This window comes from Asterias rubens, chromosome 7 (genome assembly GCF_902459465.1).
Source record: "Asterias rubens chromosome 7, eAstRub1.3, whole genome shotgun sequence".
Lineage (NCBI taxonomy): Eukaryota > Metazoa > Echinodermata > Asteroidea > Forcipulatida > Asteriidae > Asterias > Asterias rubens.
In genome coordinates this window covers 5,413,991-5,437,371 of record NC_047068.1, presented here as the reverse complement: position 1 = coordinate 5,437,371, position 23,381 = coordinate 5,413,991, and the positions used below count along the sequence as shown (strand labels likewise).

At 37.5% G+C, this 23,381-nt stretch overlaps 1 protein-coding gene across 3 annotated transcripts; it reads right to left on the bottom strand.

Annotated features, from left to right (window-relative positions):
- Positions 1–485: 485 nt before the first annotated feature.
- Positions 486–22,905, bottom strand: LOC117292456 (WD repeat-containing protein 13-like). Of its 3 annotated transcripts, none has more exons than XM_033774495.1 (14): positions 22,813–22,905; positions 17,623–17,729; positions 16,698–16,783; positions 13,025–13,094; positions 11,524–11,669; positions 9,739–9,821; positions 8,905–9,045; positions 5,671–5,837; positions 4,335–4,478; positions 3,656–3,714; positions 3,108–3,227; positions 2,307–2,425; positions 1,905–2,056; positions 486–1,435 (listed from the first exon to the last, which is right to left on the bottom strand). In XM_033774495.1, the coding sequence occupies exons 1-14, from the start codon at positions 22,889–22,891 to the stop codon at positions 1,391–1,393; spliced, it is 1,518 nt and encodes a 505-aa protein (XP_033630386.1). In that variant the 5' UTR covers positions 22,892–22,905; the 3' UTR covers positions 486–1,390. The 3 variants fall into 3 exon arrangements, with proteins under 3 accessions (XP_033630386.1, XP_033630387.1, XP_033630388.1); XM_033774496.1 differs by having other exon boundaries at positions 13,025–13,076; XM_033774497.1 differs by having other exon boundaries at positions 17,674–17,729.
- Positions 22,906–23,381: the final 476 nt, after the last annotated feature.

Here is a 23,381-nt window from a genome sequence, read left to right as displayed (position 1 = left end):
TGACCCCCATACCTGACTTGGTTATGCAGCAAGACATTTATATTCCCACATCCAAATCTTGCTTAATATTCGTAAGTTTTTCCCACCTGACCCCCATACCTGACTTGGTTATGCAGAACAGAAATAGTTAGAAACTATAAATAAATAGTAAACTTGCGGGTACAGCCATGTGTAAATGTCTTAGGGTGAGTGTTGGCTTCGCAAAGAGCCAGTTGGGTCTCGACGTTTCGCACAGTATACTCTGCTAGTATTCAGGAGAAGACGAGCAGAGTATACTGTTTGAAACGTCGAGACCCAACCGGCTCTTTTCAGAGCAAACACTCATCCCAAGAGATTTACACATGGTTGTACCCGCAAGTTTACTAAGGGAAAACAAGGGTAGCAACGAGTTCTTCAATGGCCGTTTAAAGTCGGCAGGGTCGGCGGCCGTGTGATAAAGGCCCGAGCCGAAGGCAAGGGTCTTTAGCGCATGGCAACGACCCTGCAGGTTTTAAACAGAGATTTAAGAACGAGTCACTACTCTTTTATTCCCATTCATAAATGCCATTTTGTTAAAAAAACGCTAGGAAAACATTAAGAGAATTAAAACAGAAATGTCTCTTCTTCCTGGAGGACTGCCTGGAACTGGTTGCTTGTAAATTTTCTTGTGTGACATGGGCCTTAAACTGTAGCCACCAGAACTGAGTCTAGTGCTCTGTATACCTCTTAACCATGACATGTCATAGGGTTGACAAATCAATGGTAGGTAATCTTGAGCGTAGTCTGAATCTTTGTTTCCCTTTACACAGCTCAATGCAGATTAATAAAACCATATACTTTATAAGGAGAATGACTTATAGTACAGTATGAGGTGGATATTACTCCACATCCAATGCTACCATCAATATGAGCTGGATAACTCCACATCCAATGCTACCTTCAATATGAGTTGGATATTACTCCACATCCAATGCTACCTTCAATATGAGATGGATATTACTCCACATCCAATGCTACCTTCAATATGAGATGGATATTACTCCACATCCAATGCTACCTTCAATATGAGATGGATATTACTCCACATCCAATGCTACCTTCAATATGAGATGGATATTACTCCACATCCAATGCTACCTTCAATATGAGATGGATATTACTCCACATCCAATGCTACCTTCAATATGAGCTGGATATTACTCCACATCCAATGCTACCTTCAATATGAGATGGATATTACTCCACATCCAATGCTACCTTCAATATGAGCTGGATATTACTCCACATCCAATGCTACCTTCAATATGAGATGGATATTACTCCACATCCAATGCTACCTTCAATATGAGCTGGATATTACTCCACATCCAATGCTACCTTCAATATGAGATGGATAACTCCACATCCAATGCTACCTTGCTTTCTGCTGCTCACGCTTCCACACAATCACAAGACCCTGAAACAAAAACAGAAGACAATTGGAAGCAAAAGTGAGATCAAAAAGCACAATCCGTCATGATGGGTTCAATATTCATGGCTCTGATTACAATTTTTTGATTAATTTCAACAGTGTTGATCATACTCCATGAATTTATCCCTAAACAAAGAATAGATCAAACGCAGGACTAATAAAAATATCCAATAAATTTACATATTTTAACGTCACACCTCCATGGCTTTCTGTGCGTAGAGTGCGTAAAGATGGTACACCACAATGGTTTCGTGATTGGCAGCATATTGTGCCACAGCACATTGGAAACATGGTGCTATGTAAAAGGAGTTGGTCTCATAATTCAAACATAGTCCCATATACCTTGAAGGGAAAAACTGTATTTGCAGCGCCTTGAGCATCACTTAGCACGGGATAAGTGTGCTATATAAGAAGCCACTATTATTATTATTTCTTCATTTTGGTGAATACTCACCTCTGAATCACATGACGCTAAGAGAGATTCATCATAGTTGAAGCTAACAGCTAAGACAGGTCCAGAATGACCTTGAAGTTTATTCACACAAGGTTTACTGCTAGTCCTCTCGACATCATAGAAGTATACACTCATGTCCTCACTGCCGGTTACTACACAAAGAAGAACAACTCAATGTTAAGTGTGCAATTGTTGTTTGAGCCAGTAACAAGTGGAGTTTAAGATAAGTTATGATAACTAAATTATTCAGTTAACTAAACTGGTCCCCTAACTGCCTAAAGGTAGCAGTAGAGAAACACGCAGGCTTTGCTGTTGGTGCAAAGAACTACACATGCATGAATATTATGAATAATAATAGGACCAGATATTTGAACTTCTAAGAGTAGAGCTTTGTCCACTTACCCACACATGCTCCTTCTCTAAAGGACATTAGAGGACAGAATGTGCTTCGAATCAACGCTGACTTGTGCTTAATGGGATATGTTTTCTTAGCTCGGAGTCCACCGTCTGTTGTCACAACTCTACAAAGAAAAATCAGTTGAATAGTCAATCAAAATATTGCCTCAAACTTTGTCATTTAATAAAACGATATGGTTCTTTAGCAATGTCTACTACTAGGGCCTGAAAAAAACTGCTATCAGGGGGACATTGCCTCCTACTCCTGGGACTGCAACTGGGTTACCCCCTTTATGTCTATAAGGATGTAGGCATGGGTATCACCAAATAGGAGCCTGGCTGGTAGAGCAGAAAGCACTACCGTCTCAACGTTATACAAAGCTACAAAGCAATTATTACATTAAACGCAATTCAATTCAATTCAATTCAGCTAAAACATTTATTTCAATACTTTTATGAAAAATAACGACAAGTACATGTAACTATGGAGTAATGCAAAAATAACATTAAGTAGCAGTAAGTAGGATAAATGTAGTAATGGAGTATGAGGCTGTTTGAGTAGCAAAAGCTTGTAAAAAACAGTCACGCAGGCATTTAAACAATCAAACAGAACAAACAGGTACACAAACAAAAGGACTGAGAAACCTTAGACATGACAGCTTCTCTGTCACAAGATATATCAGCGGAAATATTATGAATTCATAATTAGTGAACAAAATGGCAGAACAGTTCAAGCATAAATATTTAAGAAGGATTAAGAAGTTGATGTGATTGAGGATGATGGTTCTGGTTATAAATTCTACTTACTTATAAATACAGAGAGAATCAATGGCACAGTTGACGAGAACGGTTGGATCTCTAGCTTCACGACTAACCCAAGCTCGATAACATATACTGGTTACTGGACAACCCTCACGAACTACAATACTGCAATAATTATAAGAAACCATTCAGAATAATCAACATATATAAATTTTGAAGACAAACCTGGGGATAACCAAAGAGTGAAGACAAACCCCAACACTATCTAAAGGTGATCGAGACGATAACAAAAGTTTATCACTCAGTGAGTATTTTATTCAATTTTTGTTTAATCGATGTCATGCAAAATGTGTAATCGTTTTATCACTATTTTCTCATGACCCAGTTGACCAATCGATTTAAAACTTTGTCATGTGTTTGGTGGACTACACAAAGTGCTTACACTACCAGCAACTGTTTTGTTAGCAAAAAAACAAACAAATCTGTAATGTTCCTTTAACAAGCGGCAACAATAAAGGAAGACATAATAAATTGTTTTTTCATCAGATGTGAATTGAGTTTAAGATGAATTCAGCCTTAAGAGTCGATCTTACCGTTTCCCTTTACTGAGCTTGCCAGTTGCCAGATCAAACAAGAAAGAAAATATGGTTCCCTGAAATTAAATTACAATCAAAACATCAATAAAGAATATAACAAATGATGCTTTCTTAAGTAGTAGTGATTTGTGGAAGTTATCATAAATTTTACAAACATATCATAAATAAAAATAAAAACGGAAACCCTAAAGCCTGTGAAAGTGAATGAGAAACGAACTAGTGGCGTCACACGGCTGTTTTCGCAGCGAATGCTTCGTAGGACTTTTGCACATTTCAACTGATGCGAACTATTCAATGCGAATTAGCGACGTCAACTTTGTATCGCACTTGCGTTCACAGGAAGTATGGACCGGGCTTTACTTGAACAAATTATCTACTTTGATGTTACTTCAGAAGATGTTGGTATACTAACCAGATAATAAGAATCCATCTGATGAGGGCCAAAAACAAGAACCAAGAAATATGTGATCAACTTTCTTTCCACCATTATAGTTCTTCATGTGGTGTGTTGTCATTTAGCCTTCAAAACTCTGCTAGGGGTGAAACGTCAGGCCATTAACTATTGTTCCCATTCATCCTATAGGTCATTTTGGTATGTTAGCAGTTTGAAACAGCTAATAATTCTACTTCCTCAATTTGACCCATCGATGCAGACCAATATGCAATTGATATTTACCTTGTCATCTCCAGCCCATAATACACCTCCATTATCATCAAACTCCATACAGAGAACTTGTCCTGATAATCTGCCAAAGCCACCCTTAGCTGCTTTCCCTGTGGATACATTAAGAACATTTACATGACCTTTATTGTTTCCAGTCTGAAAGGATGATTGGTTAAGAATCAAAACACACTCAGATCATTCTTAAAGTATTACTTGTATATGTAGGATTTGAAACTTTACATGGTGAAGATACAATCAAGTGAGTTTTGCAGAGACACACTTAATGTTACATGGTGCCTCTGCAAATGTTGACTCGATTATCATTATTATCTAATCATGTTTTTTTTGTAAGCATTAAAAGCACTAGACTTAAGCTCTGATGTATCTGATCAGCAAAGTGTGGGTTCGATCCCTGGTCATGACATTTGTGTCCTTGAGTAAGATACTTGAACATGATTTAGTCCTTAGGATGAGACTAAAGGTCTAGGTACTAGGATTGGTTCTGCAAGTAAAAGGAACCAGAAAAGAACACTTTTCATGAAAAGGAGCAGGGTTTAACCCAGTGTTTCTGGTTCACATAACAAGCAACTTTGTTAACAGATTTCATAAGGCTGGTGAGCTATAGTGATTTAGTTCACCAATGACACATCCTTGGCTTCACTATCAGAAATATAAAATAATTATACTATAAAGTTAATTTGTTTTAAAGGCAGTGGACACTATTGGTAATTACTCAAAATAATTATTAGCCTAAAACCTTACTTGGTAACGAGTTATGGGGAGAGGTTGATAGTATACAACATTGTGAGAAACGGCTCCCTCTGAAGGGACATAGTTTTCGTGAAAGAAGTAATTTTCCTCGAACTTGATTTTTAGACCTCAGATTTAGATTTTGAGGTCTCGAAATCAACCATCTAAACGCACACAACTTCATCTGACAAGGGTGTTTTTTCTTTCATTATTATCTCGCAACTTCGACGACCAATTGAGTTCAAATTTTCACAGGTTTGGTATTTTTAATGCATCTGTTGAGATACACCAAGTGAGAAGACGGGTCTTTGACAATATACCGATCCATTAAGCACCGCCCCATTGCGTATTGACCAATCACAACGCAACGAAGGTCCGACAAATAAAGTCCGACATGCGTGCGCGTATGGTTGGCGCGCGCGGCAGTTGTGCAGAAAGGCATTGGAGAGGCTCACGTGTTCTTGCTTACACGTGCGTCGTGGGCAGAGCCTAATGGATCGGTCTATTACCAATAGCATCCACTGTCTTTAATGATTCTGTCTTTTCTAATTTTAAGTACAGAAAGAAATGTTTAATTGAATTGACTTTAAAAGGATACAACAATCATATTGTTATTAAGAGGTTGGAATCTACAAGCTCTGATGGGTGATTTATCTGGATCTTGTACAGTACGTACACAGCTAGCGCTACTGATTGCCCATAGTCTGACCGTTCCATCCAGAGATGATGACAGAATCTGATCATTGGATTGAGACCAACAAAAATCTGAAAATAAAAAACATTAGCATTTCATAAGCTTAGTCTTAAGATAAGGCCTCTCTGATCTGGGCCCAATGATCTGAGCTGCTTAAGCACAAAAAGAAAAGTAGCTAAGCGCTGCTTACCAGATTAAGACTACCAGCCAAAATATCATCTGATAAAAGTTAGTGAGCATCGGGGATACAAATATTATATGTTTTTTCCCCTTGCACCAAGATTACACTGTCAGAATTACCCCCCCATTCGAATGTATGGTGTTTATTTTGCAGGAGCAGATATACTAATGAATATGTATTTTTAAGTTTACAGGGGCAGATCCACTAATGAATATGCATTTTTCTCCCCAAAGGTTGTGAACTCTTGTTATTATGCTAATTTCGTAACTTGGTTTATAAAAAGAAGTGCGGAGGTCAGTGCCTTCACTTTCCTTTGTACTTGTCTGGTCACACAGGTTGGTGTGAATAATTAGGTATTGTTGTGCATTGAAGGATTGAGCCACTTTGCATGACGTCGTGGTATGCAAGATTTTAGGGAGTGGCAGTAGTCTCACATAGGTTCTTATGGAAGAAGGATCATGAAATTTTGAGTGAGAGAAAGATAGAGAGAATTTGGATAGGTATTTGGAAGTGCCTATATCTCAACAGTGCCGCACTACAATTATAACCTTTGAGGTTGTTGTTTTACTGCAATGTTAATGCTAAACCAAAAACAGATTATTCAGGCTGTTACTTTAAGCAATTGATTGGCAGAGAACTGAGGCGGCAGAGATCGGCAGTTTGAGTTTGGAAGCAAGGAGAAAATCATGGCCATGATGTTGATGTGGGAATCTAACCCTCTCCTAGAAGTTCAAGGGTGAGAAGCGTTAATTGAAGGTCTGAGGCGGACCAAGAGGAAGGCCGGAGAGTCCGTGCATGATACGTGCCTACATAAAATGGAAGAGTGGAGCGAGACGCTGTAATGTTACCGGAGGACATTTAAGCCTTTGGACATTTTCACGGTGGGCCATTTTGTTTACCCAATAATTTGAACACTTTTGTTTGGATTTGAATTCGGAGTTGGAGTCAAGAGTTGAAGTAAGAGTTTAAATTGGAGTCGAAGTCAAGAGTTGAAGTCAAGAGTTGGAGTTAGAGTTGAAGTCAGGGTTGAAGTAAGAGTTTAAATCGGAGTTGAGATTGAATCGAGGCAGGACGCCAGACCGGAGGGTCACTTTTGTTTAAGTGTAAATTTGATTAACTTTTGATTAACTTGATTTGGAGACATTTAATTGACTACAGAGTAGAGTGGTGTTATTAAGACGCAAAAAGCGAAACATTGCAGAAGTAAGAGAGATTGTTAAAGCGCCTTGATTTTGTATATATATATAATATCGATTATAGTCTAAGGAGACTCACCCTTTAGTGTCTAGTATTTTCAACACATTGTTGATTTAAGGATAAGTTTTATTTGAGAAGATCCAGACGAAGTGTTTTGAGTTCATTTATTAATTTCAGTTGAATCCAAGATATATAGATATTCAGTGTACAGATTCTAGAAATGGGGCAGTTTCCCCAGTTGTTGTAAATAAATGTAAAATAATTGTAAATATAATATTGTGTCGAAGAGACTTTCATTCCAGAGTGAGCAAACTGTCTTTCTCGTCATGGTTGCACGGGGTTAACTGTGACATACACTGTATACTCAGTACTTTTCAAGAGCCAGTAGAAAAACTGAGTTAACAGTGCTTTATACACATTGGTGCAAAAGGCCAAAACAATTAGTAATTTATAATCAATTCAAAATTTGCTCTGTGGAATGGTTATAAGTTATCCATGCCCATCCGACTTACTTGTGATAGATTAGACAGATAATGGTTTATTAAAAAAACTAATGAAAAAAACAAAAATGAATTACACCAATTTTACATTTAACAAATTTCAACCCACAGCATGAAGTTCCACAAAAATAACCCATGCTAATATTTCCATCTGATAAAATATTGTTGCTAACCAAACACCCACAGGACTTGTCCAAATGAAGAGAATGCAATGAAGTATGGAATTCACATGGCTTTCATCTTAAAGAAAAACAACCTGCTGAAATGATTACAAGATAGTGATGCACTTCTAGATAATAATGGCGTTACGGTTGCTTGGCAGTCATGAAAGAGCAGCCATGCAGTGTTGTGTTTACGACACTCTCTGGTCGTAGATTGAAGGCCAGTTCTGTCATCATGCTCTTTGTTACTTCATTATATAAGAATAATATGCTATTTATTGCTTAGTTCTGTCCAAAATAGTCTCAAAATATGTTTTGTTGGCATTTGCAAAAATCCACTGGGGGCAAGTCATTTATTAAAGCTACACCAACACTTTGGAATATAATACCATCTCAGCCATATTCACTTGGAACAGTCTTTTCTGTTTTAAAAATTAAGCTAAAGACCTTCTTTTTAAACAAGCTTTTGGCTAATATTGTTTTATGTGTGTGTAAATTTTTGTTTTTAATCTTTAATAATAATAATCATAATCATAAGACTTGTAATGCGCACGTATCCACCCTGCTGGGTGTTCTGGGTTTTCAGTTTAACTCAGTTTTTTGTGCTGACTTTCTGATATTGTAGATTAGTGTCAAGAGCTTTCATACATACGACAAATGTGGCATTATTAGCACTATTATTTATCATAGAAATATTTGTGATGCCCTGCCCACTTATATGCACCCATCCTGTCCGCCATTTTGGGAGGCAAAATGTACACAAAGGAACTGACAGCCAAAATGGTGGAAAAGGTAGATGGAGACTGTGCTGGGGTGTTCTGCATCTTGTTCTGCACTATTTAATGTTTAAAACTAAACTTTTGTAATTAATTCTTGTGTTAAAAAAATATGTATTGAATTCGTTTGGTAATTAGTATCGTATTTGAATGTTTTTAGTGCACGCAGGGAAAACAATTTTTACTTTTTACTTGTAAACTGTGATGAAATAAATAAATTGAATTGAATTGAAAAGGGGTCAAATGTAAACACTTAATGCTGTTAAATCATCATCCACCATGCAATCATTCATTTAATATTCTCTAATAGTTTGAACTCTAACCTGTGACCCCTCTTTCATGACCTTTGAGTGTACACACCACAGTAGCAGGGCTTGGTAATACTTGGCAGATTGATACTGTACCATCCAGAGAGCTACATGCCATACGAGACTTGTCTTCATTTGCAAACTGGACAGATGTAACTGTGTTAAAGAAAACAAATGTAAAATGTTTCCAATCTACTACAAGAGCAATACAATACAATAAATATACTTATAGAGCACTCAACTTGTCAAAGATATATATATTTTTGGTATAAAATTGAAACAGGTGGTCCAAAGGCCAAAATCGATTCAATGTACAAAGTTCTAAAAAGATACTAAAATGCATTAAAATAGTACAAAAAAATTGAAAAGAATTAAACTTGAGACTAAGGGAAAAAAATATATATACAGGGAGCAAGCAAGGACGATCATTGTTGTAAACCACAACCAGGCCCGTCTTTGGAATTCATGAGTTTTGTAAAGATGGTTACAAAGCAGTGAACAGAGGCTTTATCAATAACAGATGCCTCATAAGTATTCAACAATTCCATGATGCCAATAAGTCTGAAACTAGGTAGGACCCAAATTTAAGAAAGGTAATGTATTTTGAAAAAATGGCATTTCAGACCTTTGAGTAATTCCTGGGATTAAGTCTTAGGAACAGTGTCTTTAGCACAAAAGATATATAGATTAAAGAGCAGAATTTCTTTACAGGTGGTAAAAATAACAGCTGATTTTCTTCACCACGTTGACATAAAAAGTCTGAATTTGAATAAAGGAAACTTCTCATCCCACATAGTTTAAGGTAAAACAACTGTCATTGGTCAATGATGGGACGCTGGGTTCTCTTACCTGCTTGACGATGTTGATCAAATATATGATGCATACCAGCAAAAGCATAGTTCTCTCCAATAGACTTGCCACCAGCCATTGCTCTGTAAGTCCAAAAGATCACAAAGGTTTCTAATTGAACCCATCTCAGGTCTTCTTCAAAGGCATGGGACACATTTGGAAATATTGTCAAAAACCAGTCTTCTCATTTGTTGTATCCAAAACATATGCATAACAAAACAAATCTATGAAAATTTTGCTCAATTGGTCATCAAATTGCAAGAAAATAATGAAAGAAAAAACACTCTTTGACACAGATTTGTGTGCTTTCAGATGCCTAACAAGGTCTTCAGGCCTGAAGTCTTTCTCACATTCAAATATTTGAGTGAGAAATTACCTCTGTCTCAAAAAAAACCTATGTTACATGTACTTCAGAGGGAGTCCTTTCTCACGAGTTGCACCATGGAGGTTCCAACCAAGGCATACGGTCATCGCTCTTTCTCACACCATGGAGGTTCCAACCAAGGCATACGGTCATCGCTCTTTCTCACACGATGGAGGTTCCAACCAAGGCATACGGTCATCGCTCTTTCTCACACCATGGAGGTTCCAACCAAGGCATACGGTCATCGCTCTTTCTCACACCATGGAGGTTCCAACCAAGGCATACGGTCATCGCTCTTTCTCACACCATGGAGGTTCCAACCAAGGCATACGGTCATCGCTCTTTCTCACACCATGGAGGTTCCAACCAAGGCATACGGTCATCGCTCTTTCTCACACCATGGAGGTTCCAACCAAGGCATACGGTCATCGCTCTTTCTCACACCATGGAGGTTCCAACCAAGGCATACAGTCATCGCTCTTTCTCACACCATGGAGGTTCCAACCAAGGCATACAGTCATCGCTCTTTCTCACACTATGGAGGTTCCAACCAAGGCATACAGTCATCGCTCTTTCTCACACCATGGAAGTTCCAACCAAGGCATACGGTCATCGCTCTTTCTCACACTATGGAGGTTCCAACCAAGGCATACGGTCATCGCTCTTTCTCACACCATGGAGGTTCCAACCAAGGCATACAGTCATCGCTCTTTCTCACACCATGGAGGTTCCAACCAAGACATACGGTCATCGCTCTTTCTCACACCATGGAGGTTCCAACCAAGGCATACGGTCATCGCTCTTTCTCACACCATGGAGGTTCCAACCAAGGCATACGGTCATCGCTCTTTCTCACACCATGGAGGTTCCAACCAAGGCATACGGTCATCGCTCTTTCTCACACCATGGAGGTTCCAACCAAGGCATACGGTCATCGCTCTTTCTCACACCATGGAGGTTCCAACCAAGGCATACGGTCATCGCTCTTTCTCACACCATGGAGGTTCCAACCAAGGCATACGGTCATCGCTCTTTCTCACACCATGGAGGTTCCAACCAAGGCATACGGTCATCGCTCTTTCTCACACCATGGAGGTTCCAACCAAGGCATACGGTCATCGCTCTTTCTCACACCATGGAGGTTCCAACCAAGGCATACGGTCATCGCTCTTTCTCACACTCATCACCTGTACTCTTGAACTCTCTGCCAAACTACATCAAAACTGCTAAGACTGAAATCAGTTCAAATCCCTTCGAAAAATCCATCTAGTCCAGTAGTCCACACTTCATTCTGCTGCTTTCGCGTTAACATTCCTATCAGTAAATTTTGTAGTGTCTGAATTTCGAACTAATTTTCCTTGGCGCTTCCAGACTCTTGTGTAAGGCGCTATCCGTGTATTATTATTATATACAATTATTACCTGCTTGCTTCAGCATTTCTTGTTGGCATGACTCCATAGCTTTCTAGGTGGAAAGGATCCAATTTATAAGATCCTCTACTGAGGTTACGTCGATGACCTCTGACATCAAGATGACCTCTGGAGTCAACGTAACTATCATCCAGGGACTGGGAAAAAGAAAAAGAGAAACAATTAATGTAGATTGTAATGGTAGCACTCGCACTGTGCATACATTACTCTCATGAGTTGTGTCATGTTGTGGCCCAGTAGTTAATAGCAGAGGACTCTAAAGCTCTGGGTTGGAGTCCTCTGAGTTGTGTCATGTTGTGGCCCAGTAGTTAATAGCAGAGGACTCTAAATCTCTTGGTTGGAGTCCTCTGAGTTGTGTCATGTTGTGGCCCAGTAGTTAATAGCAGAGGACTCTAAAGCTCTGGGTTGGAGTCCTCTGAGTTGTGTCATGTTGTGGCCCAGTAGTTAATAGCAGAGGACTCTAAAGCTCTGGGTTGGAGTCCTCTGAGTTGTGTCATGTTGTGGCCCAGTAGTTAATAGCAGAGGACTCTAAAGCTCTGGGTTGGAGTCCTCTGAGTTGTGTCATGTTGTGGCCCAGTAGTTAATAGCAGAGGACTCTAAAGCTCTGGGTTGGAGTCCTCTGAGTTGTGTCATGTTGTGGCCCAGTAGTTAATAGCAGAGGACTCTAAAGCTCTGGGTTGGAGTCCTCTGAATTGTGTCATGTTGTGGCCCAGTAGTTAATAGCAGAGGACTCTAAAGCTCTGGGTTGGAGTCCTCTGAGTTGTGTCATGTTGTGGCCCAGTAGTTAATAGCAGAGGACTCTAAAGCTCTGGGTTGGAGTCCTCTGAGTTGTGTCATGTTGTGGCCCAGTAGTTAATAGCAGAGGACTCTAAAGCTCTGGGTTGGAGTCCTCTGAGTTGTGTCATGTTGTGGCCCAGTAGTTAATAGCAGAGGACTCTAAAGCTCTGGGTTGGAGTCCCAGTCATGACACTTCAGTCCTAGTACAGAGACTTTACCACAATTGCTTGTCCTTCGGATGGGACAAAAAGTGGTATGTAATGTATAATCGAGTTGGAAGAGCTAGCAAAAGAACCCAGAACACTTATCATGGAAGAGTAGGGTTTAACCCCTGTGTTTCTGGGTCACATAGCAAGCACCCTTGTTTACAGGTTTCCTCAAGCTTGCTGGCTACGGTTATTAAGCTCGCTTATGAGGCATCCATGATTTCAAAACATGACATAAACACTATTAACAATAATTTTTTGCAATATTGGAATTTTCTTTTACAAGATTAGCAATTTATGTTAGATGGGTAAAAGAATAGTCCTTCTTTACAACGACATTTAAGCAAACATTCTTTGAAAACCCACGAAATATGAAAAGAACCCAAAACATTTATCCAGGAAAAGTAGTTTATTTCACTGTGTCCCTTAGGATCCTAGTCAGACAGTCATTAATTAAATTCTCTTTTTAGGGGTGTCTGGGATTTTATCGCCGTAAATGAAAAACTTACCTCTAGATTGCCTTTACTGCCTCTGCCGCTATTATTCCTGCTCCATACACTGCTGCTTTGATTCAAGGATCAGTAGAACAAAAAGAAAAAAACAAAAAAAACAACACCAAGCACAGCAACAAAGAAACAAAATAAAACAGGTAAAATAATAAAAAGAAAAGGACAGAACAGTTTTGGAGTGAAACGGATGAAGACAATAGATTTTTGTGGAGAAATGGGGGAAAAAAATGCGTTTATTAGAACTTATAAGGAAATAAATTGGAGCAAAAACATTTAAAAAAATAAAGGGTAAAAATTGGGTCCAACAATAAAATTTTGACCCACAAATTTTTGTTAGAGATGACTGCCAGAAAGAATTGTAAATTAATTCTAAAACTGTATTCAATAATAAAAAATAAAAATATTCAATCATTCGTTTCAGCAAAAATGTTGGGAGTAAAATTATACTAACATGACATCAAAATTTAACCTGCCAATATGTCATAAAAAAATACACATCCATCATCATCCAATGTTGTCAACACTTTAAAACGTTATTTGCTTTCATCCGTACTTTTGACAGAAGACTTCCAGAATGTGACCACCATCAAACCTTATGTTCCTCTCTTTGGGCCCACTGGTAACCTCTAAACCACCCCAGCCCCTCATGGGACTATAAACTTGATTTTACAACCTCAATGTTGAAATAGTTGAGGTTCCTGTGGTATTCAGATGAAGCTACTGATTGTTATTGGTATTGCTTTATTGGAGTAATGGAATATGTCTGATGAAGAATAACACGCTGATGTCTTAACAGATTCTTAAAGAGCCCACACATTGAGAAATCTTTCTAAGGCTCAATCGCTAGGGATGAGAGACTAATGAAAACATTTAAAACTACAATCTTGGGTATTTCCACCTTTTTGGAACGACTGAAGCTATAAAAGTATAAAAAGGTTTTTGTGAATCACTATCTTTAGCTCTAGCAAAGTAGATCAAAAAGAATTTATTTATATTGGAAAAAAATAACAGTCGTTTTTGGCACCAAGCAGATACAAAAAGTGTGAATTCAGATAAAAGTCTGAAATTTCTCATCCGTGGAAAGCCCCTCGTTAAGAACCAAAAGCAACAAACATGCTAATAGTTGTCATTTTCATGGCAGGAAAAAGTTAGCAGCCTACATGTATTTGTATTTGCAATGTACACGCTTGTGATTACTTTCTCATTTACTTTTCGCAAAGCAATAACTCCTAAGCAATAACTGCCACTAAGCAGATTGTGTGACATTGAGCCTGATGAGGGTAATTACAAACAGTCCTTTTGTGATTTAAACACACAGTGCTAGATGCATTCATATGTTTTATCTTTCCTAGAACGCCTGCGTTGGTAGAAATTTTAAAGAGGGCACTTTGGCAAGGATGTGATTCCAAACATCCTGAGTTTGATTGGAATTTGATTTCCTAAGAACTATTTGAGGAGATCGTGTAAATTTATTGAAAAGCTCGGCTGTCTTGGATTGGTTACAAAGTTCCCCTTCATAGAAAAATGAAACCAGCAGACGGACACACTCCATCATGAACCAATGCCATCATCAATTATACAAAATGTATAATTGATGACAATTGATGAGATGATGGAAATTGCTTATTATCAACAGATTAATCTCCTTTCTGTAACCTTACACTCAGAATGACCAGAAATTCTTCAGACATGGCAACTCAAAACCATTTATAAACACACCAGAGAAAATTCTCTAGAGTGAAACAAAGAATGGCATTTCCTCAATCAACGGCACTTCTTTGCACAGTCATCTGCACGTATCAATCATAAATAGCTAACATCAACTGTGAGTTGAACCACAAAGGACAATGTTGTATCTGTAACACTGTTAAAGGGACAGTACAACTTCAGAATTAGACATTTTGTCCAGTGACTTAATTCATGTTGGGCAAGGCCACTTTCTCAACAGGCACATTCATTAGAGGGTCAAACAGTCATAGGGAATACAAATTTTGAGGGGCACAAAGGCCAAGTCTAGGGCAATGGAAACAATTGCTTCTGAGAATTTGAGTATTTTGAGGAAATCAACATGATATAAATACCCATCATTCAGAGAAATGTTTCAACTTTCAGAAGCGACTGATAATAAAATCAAAAGTGCAAAATAATGCATTGTTGGCAATTCTAATTCTTTGAAATAGTTTAATTGATTTCTAGTAAACAGAGGCATTTCAGACAAATAACTTTGCAGGAAGCTTACCACCATAACCATCTTGAAAACAAGTAAGCCTTGAGATAATAATAACACAATGTTCTTTCGGGATCAACACCAAAGTATGAATCTATCTTTAAGTGTAAATATGTCATTGCATCACTAAATATGTAACAGGAATGTCAACAGCAGTAATGCATGCTAATTTGTGCTTTTTAAAGTGTTATTAGGTAAGGAAGCATCTACATGATAAGTCTAGCCTTTTATCTTGAGGCACAAAATGTCCTAGAGCAACCTAGATGTGAGATTAGGGCGTAATATTCATATCAACTGTCCACAAATATGTATCTTAAATTACCAGAAGCGAACCATAAGGAGGTTGTGTTATTGAGACATTGCAGATTGGGTGGTCTGTTTAACGTAAACACAAGTGAAGTGCAGTCAATTGGTAGGTCATTACACCAGTAATTACCCAGGGGTGTCAAGTGATAAGCCTCAGGGAGATATGATACTTGACATCATTGGGAATTCATGTCTCAAATATCTAACATTCATCCTCAATTGTTGAATGTCTTACAAGGTCTTTGAAGAGTGTGTTTGGGGGACATGCTTGGTTTATTAATAATAATAATAAATAATAATAATAACAATAATAGTGGCTTCTTATTAAAGGCACAATAACGTCATGCAGTGATGCTCATGGCGCTCAACAATATGCAATCAAGAAAAAGAAAAAAGTACTTTCGTAGAACTGAAAAAATGACATTATTTTGACTACAGTTTCAAGAGTTTGAAGAGTTTTGACTTGTTTGAAAGAATGGGCTGACGAGGCTTGAGAAAGAGTGAGGACTGCTCCAAGGGCCACTGGAAGACAGTTCCAGAGATTTTGACCAGCATGGTCTCTTTTTTTATTGTCACTTCAAAAATAAATCATTTAGATTCTGATACTTGTATACTGCTTGATGGAAAATATGACCAAATTTACTAACTCTGAAACATTGATCGCTGGTATCCAAAATTTGGTTGACTGAAGGATTTTCATGACTGATGATATCAAAATATGATAAACTGTATGGATGGTAAACACATTCAATGTGCATGTCTCAACATGGAAATCATGCTTATTTCTGTGTTTATTTCTGTCAAGTGCAGTTGGTTTTGTCATCAAGTAAGGAAGATGAGCAAAAACAGGAGAAAGATGTTGCAAGATTTAGGTCTACTGTTAGGATGAAAAGGAACACATTGAGTTATCTTAGACCAAGTCAAAATCAGGCAAGATTTATTGATTTGTTGTAGCTAGGATTGTGTCAGCTGCCCTTAGACACACAAACTTACAGAGGTACTTTTTACACAATAAAACAATGCTACCCTGCAAGGTTGTCTTTTTTTTAGTGGTACCCCACAGAGAACGTCTTCAGAAAACAGAACATAACAATGCAATTACCCCTTTAAACCTTGCAAGTTGGCTGTTTTTTATCTTACCTCTGATCAGATAATGTTGCTCCATATTTCTCAATAAGAAGTTGATTCCTTAGCTTGAGATATTGTTTACGAACTTGAGGGTCACTCTAAGAATGAAACAAAGACAATGAGAAACCTTGTAGCACCTTAAATGTTTATTCTACGGGAGTCACAGTTTCTCTCACCCCTACCATTTTGTTTACTTTGTTATCATCTATTATCAGTCATAGTTCAAGCTCTAGTTACAGTCTTATTTCACTAGACAGACATAGATTCAGGTAATCCATCTTCAATATGCACTTTTGCCGGAATCAATATTATGTAGATAAATTGTTGAAAAAAATTCACAAATCTGCAATCCTTCTTTGGTTTTGACTCATATTTTATTTCATTAATTCAAAAGTAAACAATTATTTCTTGATTTTTTGTTTGTTTATTGACATTATAAAAGCCTTCAATGTTTTCAGCGATTGTTTACCTCAGGAAAAGGATGGCGTTTTTCTAAAATGGAACCTTAAGTGAAAATTAATTGTCACTTTCTTTCCTTTTTCATTTAGAATCCACAAATTATGACAACTTCCATGAAACATTTGGCAGTATGCAGGGTTCATAGAAAGTAAAATTGTTGCATCAAATTCTTCTATTAAGATATACAAAGATATGAATATAGGCAGCATTTTCCCCGAAAAGTGGTCCTAACTGGTCTAAACACCATTTAAGGACCAGTCAGAAATCGGGCCAAATAGTCTTGCTTGCTACTTTATTGTGGAAGTCCCATCGCAACATGTACACCATTTCGTACTAGTTGAAATCTTAAGTCCCATGCTAATAACAAGGTGGGAAGAAAACCTTTAAATATGGACCAGTGATAAAGCTGGCAAACCAGTCAAATGACAAGCTGACTGTTCCTGCTGGCCAGTCACTGAAACAAAAAATAACGGCTAACCCTGATAGCAAGCAAAGACAATAAAGAGTAATTCCATGTTAACTTTCCTACCCCTCCTTTGGCTGTTTCTCTAAGAAGCTGACTCCGTCTTCGGATGTAAAGAGTTCCTGTCAAAAGAAAAAAACACCATCAAAATACAATGAAATCTTCGTTATTATTCTCTTTATACAGAGGACTGCTACTTTATAGTAGTACCGGTAAACTGATTATTCTTGAAATAGTAACCGCAAATTAGTACAGCTTAAAGGAAGGATCATACATTGGGTTTTGACAACGTGAAGCTCTTTTGTTTTTAAGGAAAAATTATTAAGAGAGATACTAATTAAATAAGGCATACAATTTTCAGCAATAAAATACATTGTACAAAACTGTAATGGTACAATGTATTTTCACACAAATGTCAAATCCATCCACGTTTCAGCAAGGTGACAGTGGGTTTTAAATTAACCGTCATCTATGGCTGCAGCATTCTCCAAAGAACAACAATCCATGCAGAAATCTTTTTACAGATTCAAATAGTTTGGGATAAAAAAAATTCCAAACCATACTTGGAAAGGAATGCTTTCTCAAAATAGTTTATACTGAGTAAGTTTTTATGGTCATTAATATTTGGATTACAGGTAGTTATCAATATGGTTTATTAGTAATGTAGTTTTCTGATTAATTAATATTTCCAATAGTTTGTTTAAAATTGTGTGTTATTTATTTTTCTTTCTGTATTGCATGTATTCAAATAAAATTTCCTACATGGTGGGACAAATCAAATTGAATTGAATTGAATTTAATTGAATTGATGAACCCAATACCATTTTCTTCAAAAGGAATTAATTTTGAACAACATTTTGAAATACAAGCTACATGGAGATCATTACCAACAGTCAGTTTTGTATTTAGAACTTGAAATAGACATAGAAAAGGAAATGGAACAGGCTATATGAAAGTTGTTGCCGTTTTTATTTCCTCATCATGTTTTAGCTCTCTGCTGTCACAAAGCACAGTCACGCCAATTTCTGTCAACAATAGTTCTGTACAAACATAAAGATTGACGATAGGGTTTCAAGCTTCAGGATCTAGATTAAAAAAACCGATCACAAGCCAAAAAACATATTCTCCGCCAATTGCAAGATATTTTGCTCTTTTATAAACACTTTAAAGCCATTGGACCCTTTCGGTACAGAAAGAAAAAAAAAAGTTCACAGATTTACAAATAACTTACAGGGTTTACAGAAGGTAGTGGTGAAATACTTAGAATATTATTCCATGAAATGCTTTACTTTTTGAAAAAACAGTAAAACAATATCAATTCTCGTTAACGAGAATTACAGATTTATTTTAGACACATGTCATGACGCGGCGAAATGCGCGGATACAAGGGTGGGTTTTCCCGTTATTTTCTCCCGACTCCGATGACCGATTAAGCCCAAATTTTCACAGGTTTGTTTTTTGATATAGAAGTTGTGATACACGAAGTGTGGGCCTTGGACACTACTGTTTACCAAAAGGGTCCAATGGCTTTAAGGACACTTGGAATTCCACCCCTGGATGTTTTACCACCTTCTCTATAGGGAATCTTGGTAAGAGCCTTCCTTGGTGGTAAGATATACCACTTCAAGTCTAAGATGTTTGCTCAGAAGCCTTACACCTGGATGCTTTAAGCGGGGACTGTTAGTTTTGCAAATTAGTGCCATAACATGCAGATTGTAAATTGAACATTGTGCATAACATGTTTTTTAAGTCATGCAAGCTGAGATGAAGAATGTCTGAACCTGCCAGAAATACTACTTAGTGCTTACCACCCTATGGCTCTGCTTACCGTGAGCAAAAAATTGGCAATAAGGGAAGCAGGGAATTCCATGTTTTCGTCAAGCGTTGCATGGATTTTTTGCTTACACAGCTAGCGCAGAAATTTGGCACAGTAAGCAGAGTGGTAAGCAGACCCAAGTTCATGAAGCTATGGTTGCACTAAGTTGCTTCAGGCACAGAAAAACCTTGCTTAGGAAAAAGCCCTTACAAGCCAAATTATTATACAACACATTGCTTACAACTAGTTCCCTGCTATTTTGTGCTTAGCATCTATCTGCTTTAATTATGAAATTGAGCCTGAAGTGTACATTACAAAAAACAATACTAGATATTGTTGCATTTCAAACCTACATTGTACAAGTATGCATGTAGCAGTTTCTTCCCAAATGATCAAATTAATGAAAAGCGAAAATTTGTTTCATTGTTTAGTTTCTGATCAACCAAATAAATAGTGCCATTTTTTAAGACAAAGATTGACTATTGGTCTTTGGAGCAAAACATTTGACAGGGGATGTCAAAACATTTAGGACATAACTGTGCACATATAAGTCACACACAATCTTTTGTCAAGTGTGTGTTAATTGTCCAAGAATACAGACTTAGCACCTGTTTTGACAGTAGGTGTGTTCCAGTATAAACAGGTGTTTAAAACCTACAGAGCACATAATGGTCTAAGACTCAACTTTATTGGTCAACCATTTATAAAAACAAGTCTGTATCTAAACAGGTGTATTTCAGGCCTGATACTTCACAGAGCCTTCATGCCCCTAGTTATTGCCTTTGTGCCCTTCAAATGCTTTACAGTAGAAATTTACAGTTTTCATGCCTTGGTGCCCTTGCTCTTTCAAAAACGAGGCATACACGCGTACATGCCTGCTATCCAGTCCAGTCATGAAGCAACAGATTGAGGAAAGAAGGAACAAATTACTGATATTATATACTCCTATGAAATAAGAAAATTGATATCATACATGTACAAGATAATGAATGCAGGTGTAGCACAATAATAATAAAGTGAAAGAAGCCTTATGAAATGGAACAGTCCAGATTTCAACGAGTGATTATTCTGAATGTATCAAAGCTTGCAAATTAACAGTGGACCGTTAGACTGCAGGCATGAGGCAAGTGATTTGAGCAGTTGTGTGTCTGTAATAATAGGCCTATCAATTATTAGAACAAAGACTTGTAATGTTCACATATCCACCCTGATGGGTGTTCAAGAACCAAGGTGTAGGAAAATCTTTAAGTCTATGAGGAACTTTCGAAGGAGCACCAAGACCAAAACCAGGGGCATTGAAGCTAGCCTCTACGTGGCCTGCATGTGATTCCAGACCTGAATATCTTCAGTTGGAAATTTGTGTTTAATCTAAAAAATCTTGCATTCCTTTAATATAAGGAAGCCTATATTAATTTTCATTTCCGCTTATAAAATTTTCCATCACGTTTTCAGATTTCCATAAACTAAGTAAACTAAAAATTATGCGGTTTCGAAAAACACCTCATCTGCTCTTTACAACAAACAAAAGCAAAATGAAATTAGTTTTATGGTTGAACGATGAAGTTTACTACAAATGCGTCTTCCTGTCAATCAAGACTCTTTAAAAATTAGCCAATAAAAGTAATAAGTAAATATTATTAGATATTTATAAGGAAAATGATAAAGAAAACATTAAAAATGCACAAATGTTCTGATAATATTCAGGAGACAGCTTTATGATCTAAACATACTGATTGAATCATTGGGGTGTTAAACCACCTGCTCTTTTCACTTCAGAACCACCTGCAACTTGTCTAGAGTAGAACACAAAACAAATTGTAAGGCTTAGTAGAAACACTAGTGCTTTTTCAACAACAACAATTTGTTCACTTTGTATTTGTAAGGCTAAAACAAAAGTAACTTTCTATGTTTACTCAAAATGAAGAAGCGGCTGTCTTAAAAGAAATCTTTCTTAAAAAATCAACCCACCAGCACCAATCCCCAGTTCGACTTCCCCCATCCCCACACTCCACAGGCTAGTTTATTTGTTTTAACTAAAATATTAAAGTCACCTGGAAGTGGTATTTTGTCAAAATAAAGCTTTTGTCACTAATATATGTGTTTTGATGAGTGAAATATGAATAAACAATTAACTAAGGTTTAAAAAAAATTAGCTTCCATGTTATTTACAAATTTGAAAATAAGCCCAACCTGAGAGGGCGCTGTTCGTGACGTCAATCGAGGCGCGATGAATTGCATGTAGTGCCAACACAAGATAGTGACGCTTGGCGCAAGCTAAAAAACATGCCCTCAAAGTTGTAGCAATACCTGATTTTTTTTACGTTAGGCAAATGCTCCTTTAGGTCATTACGTTTTTCAGGTACCTTCTTTGACTTCCCCACTAGCTGGAAAAATTGTTTGGATGATGGCGTCATGTTTTAGTAAAGAACTCTCCTCTTCATGTCAAAATGTGTAGTGTATTTCGGATTCTCGAAGCACGACGGCTCGAAGTGTTTGCTGCACAGCGCTGGAAAAGACTTGCAAACTGACCCCATCTTCATTTGTTTTGCTGCATCCAGCAGCAATACACCTGGTCGACATTGCCGGAAAAATGCAAGAAAAACCTTTTTCGAAACGTACAATCTCACACCTAGGACTTGAATGCACTTGCACGTACGATGTTCGATCAAGGCAAAGTCTGCCTCAATTGACGTCAAAAAAGGGGTAGGCGGAGTCACCCCCACACAACTTTTTTTTTTTAAACATATAAATCATTAACAAAAATTTCTAAAAAAATTGTTTTATTGTTCAGAAACATACTCTAATGTTTGAAGATTCTTTTTAAAATATTTCCAGGTGACTTTAATTAATCAAGGAGTTGGACAATAATCTAAATCTGATGTAATTAAAATAAAATAATACAGTAAATAATGTTGTATTTAGTAGATAGAATATAAATAATTATAATTCTATAAGCTACTAAACTATAGTATTTTATTTACAATTAATACTTAAATCATAGGCCTATTTAATTTCAACCGAATCATAAGTTGCGATAACGTAGTCGTAACCCTCCTCCCTGCGTCGGGAGGAGGGTTACGTTATCGAAACTACCGAATCATGCACATAATTAAATATTAATAATATACAGTTCCGTACACATGTTGATGCCAAGAGCTGTAACATTTTATTTGGTTTAAAAAAAAAAGTTATTTCCATAAATCAAAATTATGCCACGCCCCCTCCCAAAATAAACCCAACCAACCAAATGCATGCATCATGCGCATTTGTTACCACTCACTCTTCACACACAGTAAACATAAAATTCGTGCAAAAAGTAACGATACAAATGTAATGAAAGTGAAATACGCAGAAAACTGATATATAATATTTAATGTGTGAATACTTACTACATTGGGGGCTATTTGGGGCTCGATATGTGTTATATCTGGCATCTAAAGCCAAAACTTGCTGCCAAACTGCAGCCATCTTTGCAGAATGGAGGTTTGTTGACCATAATTTTAGGCTCAGGAACTAGCCTTATTGTGCTCCTTGGAAAAACGTGCATAAAAAATAATACACAGCACTATGTATAACGCAGTGTTGGGCGCTTTAAAACTCCCAATTAACCTCCACTCGATAGAGGTTGATGATCAGTAATTGGTTAGACTGGTTTCTCTTTATAATGTCTATAACTTATTGAGTGTTATCGCTGGATACCATGCAGAATCCTATGATTACGTAGGCCATTTTCGAAACCAAAGCCGTAACTTTGGATTCGGCTTCAGGCTCCGTCCTCTTGTCTGAAGCCCTGAGCGTAAACACCAATCACGCACAATATTGCCCCAAAACAACCGCGGGGCCAGGCTAGCCTGAGCCGAAGCTGGAGCTGAAGCCGTGGATTCGAAAAGGGCTTACGTTGATGATGACACATTGATCAACATCGCAGGGTGATTTGCGTAGGAAGCACGGGCTGTGT

Excerpts from the sequence above, each read along its gene's own strand:
- LOC117292456 (XM_033774495.1), bottom strand. The coding sequence starts at position 22,891 with ATGGCTGCAGTTTGGCAGCAAGTTTTGGCTTTAGATGCCAGATATAAC. Across the intron at positions 13,095-16,697 it reads GCAACATTATCTGATCAGAG|ATCCTTGAATCAAAGCAGCA; the intron begins GTAAGATAAAAA and ends TTTGTTCTACTG. Across the intron at positions 2,057-2,306 it reads TAGAGAAGGAGCATGTGTGG|TAACCGGCAGTGAGGACATG; the intron begins GTAAGTGGACAA and ends TTCTTTGTGTAG.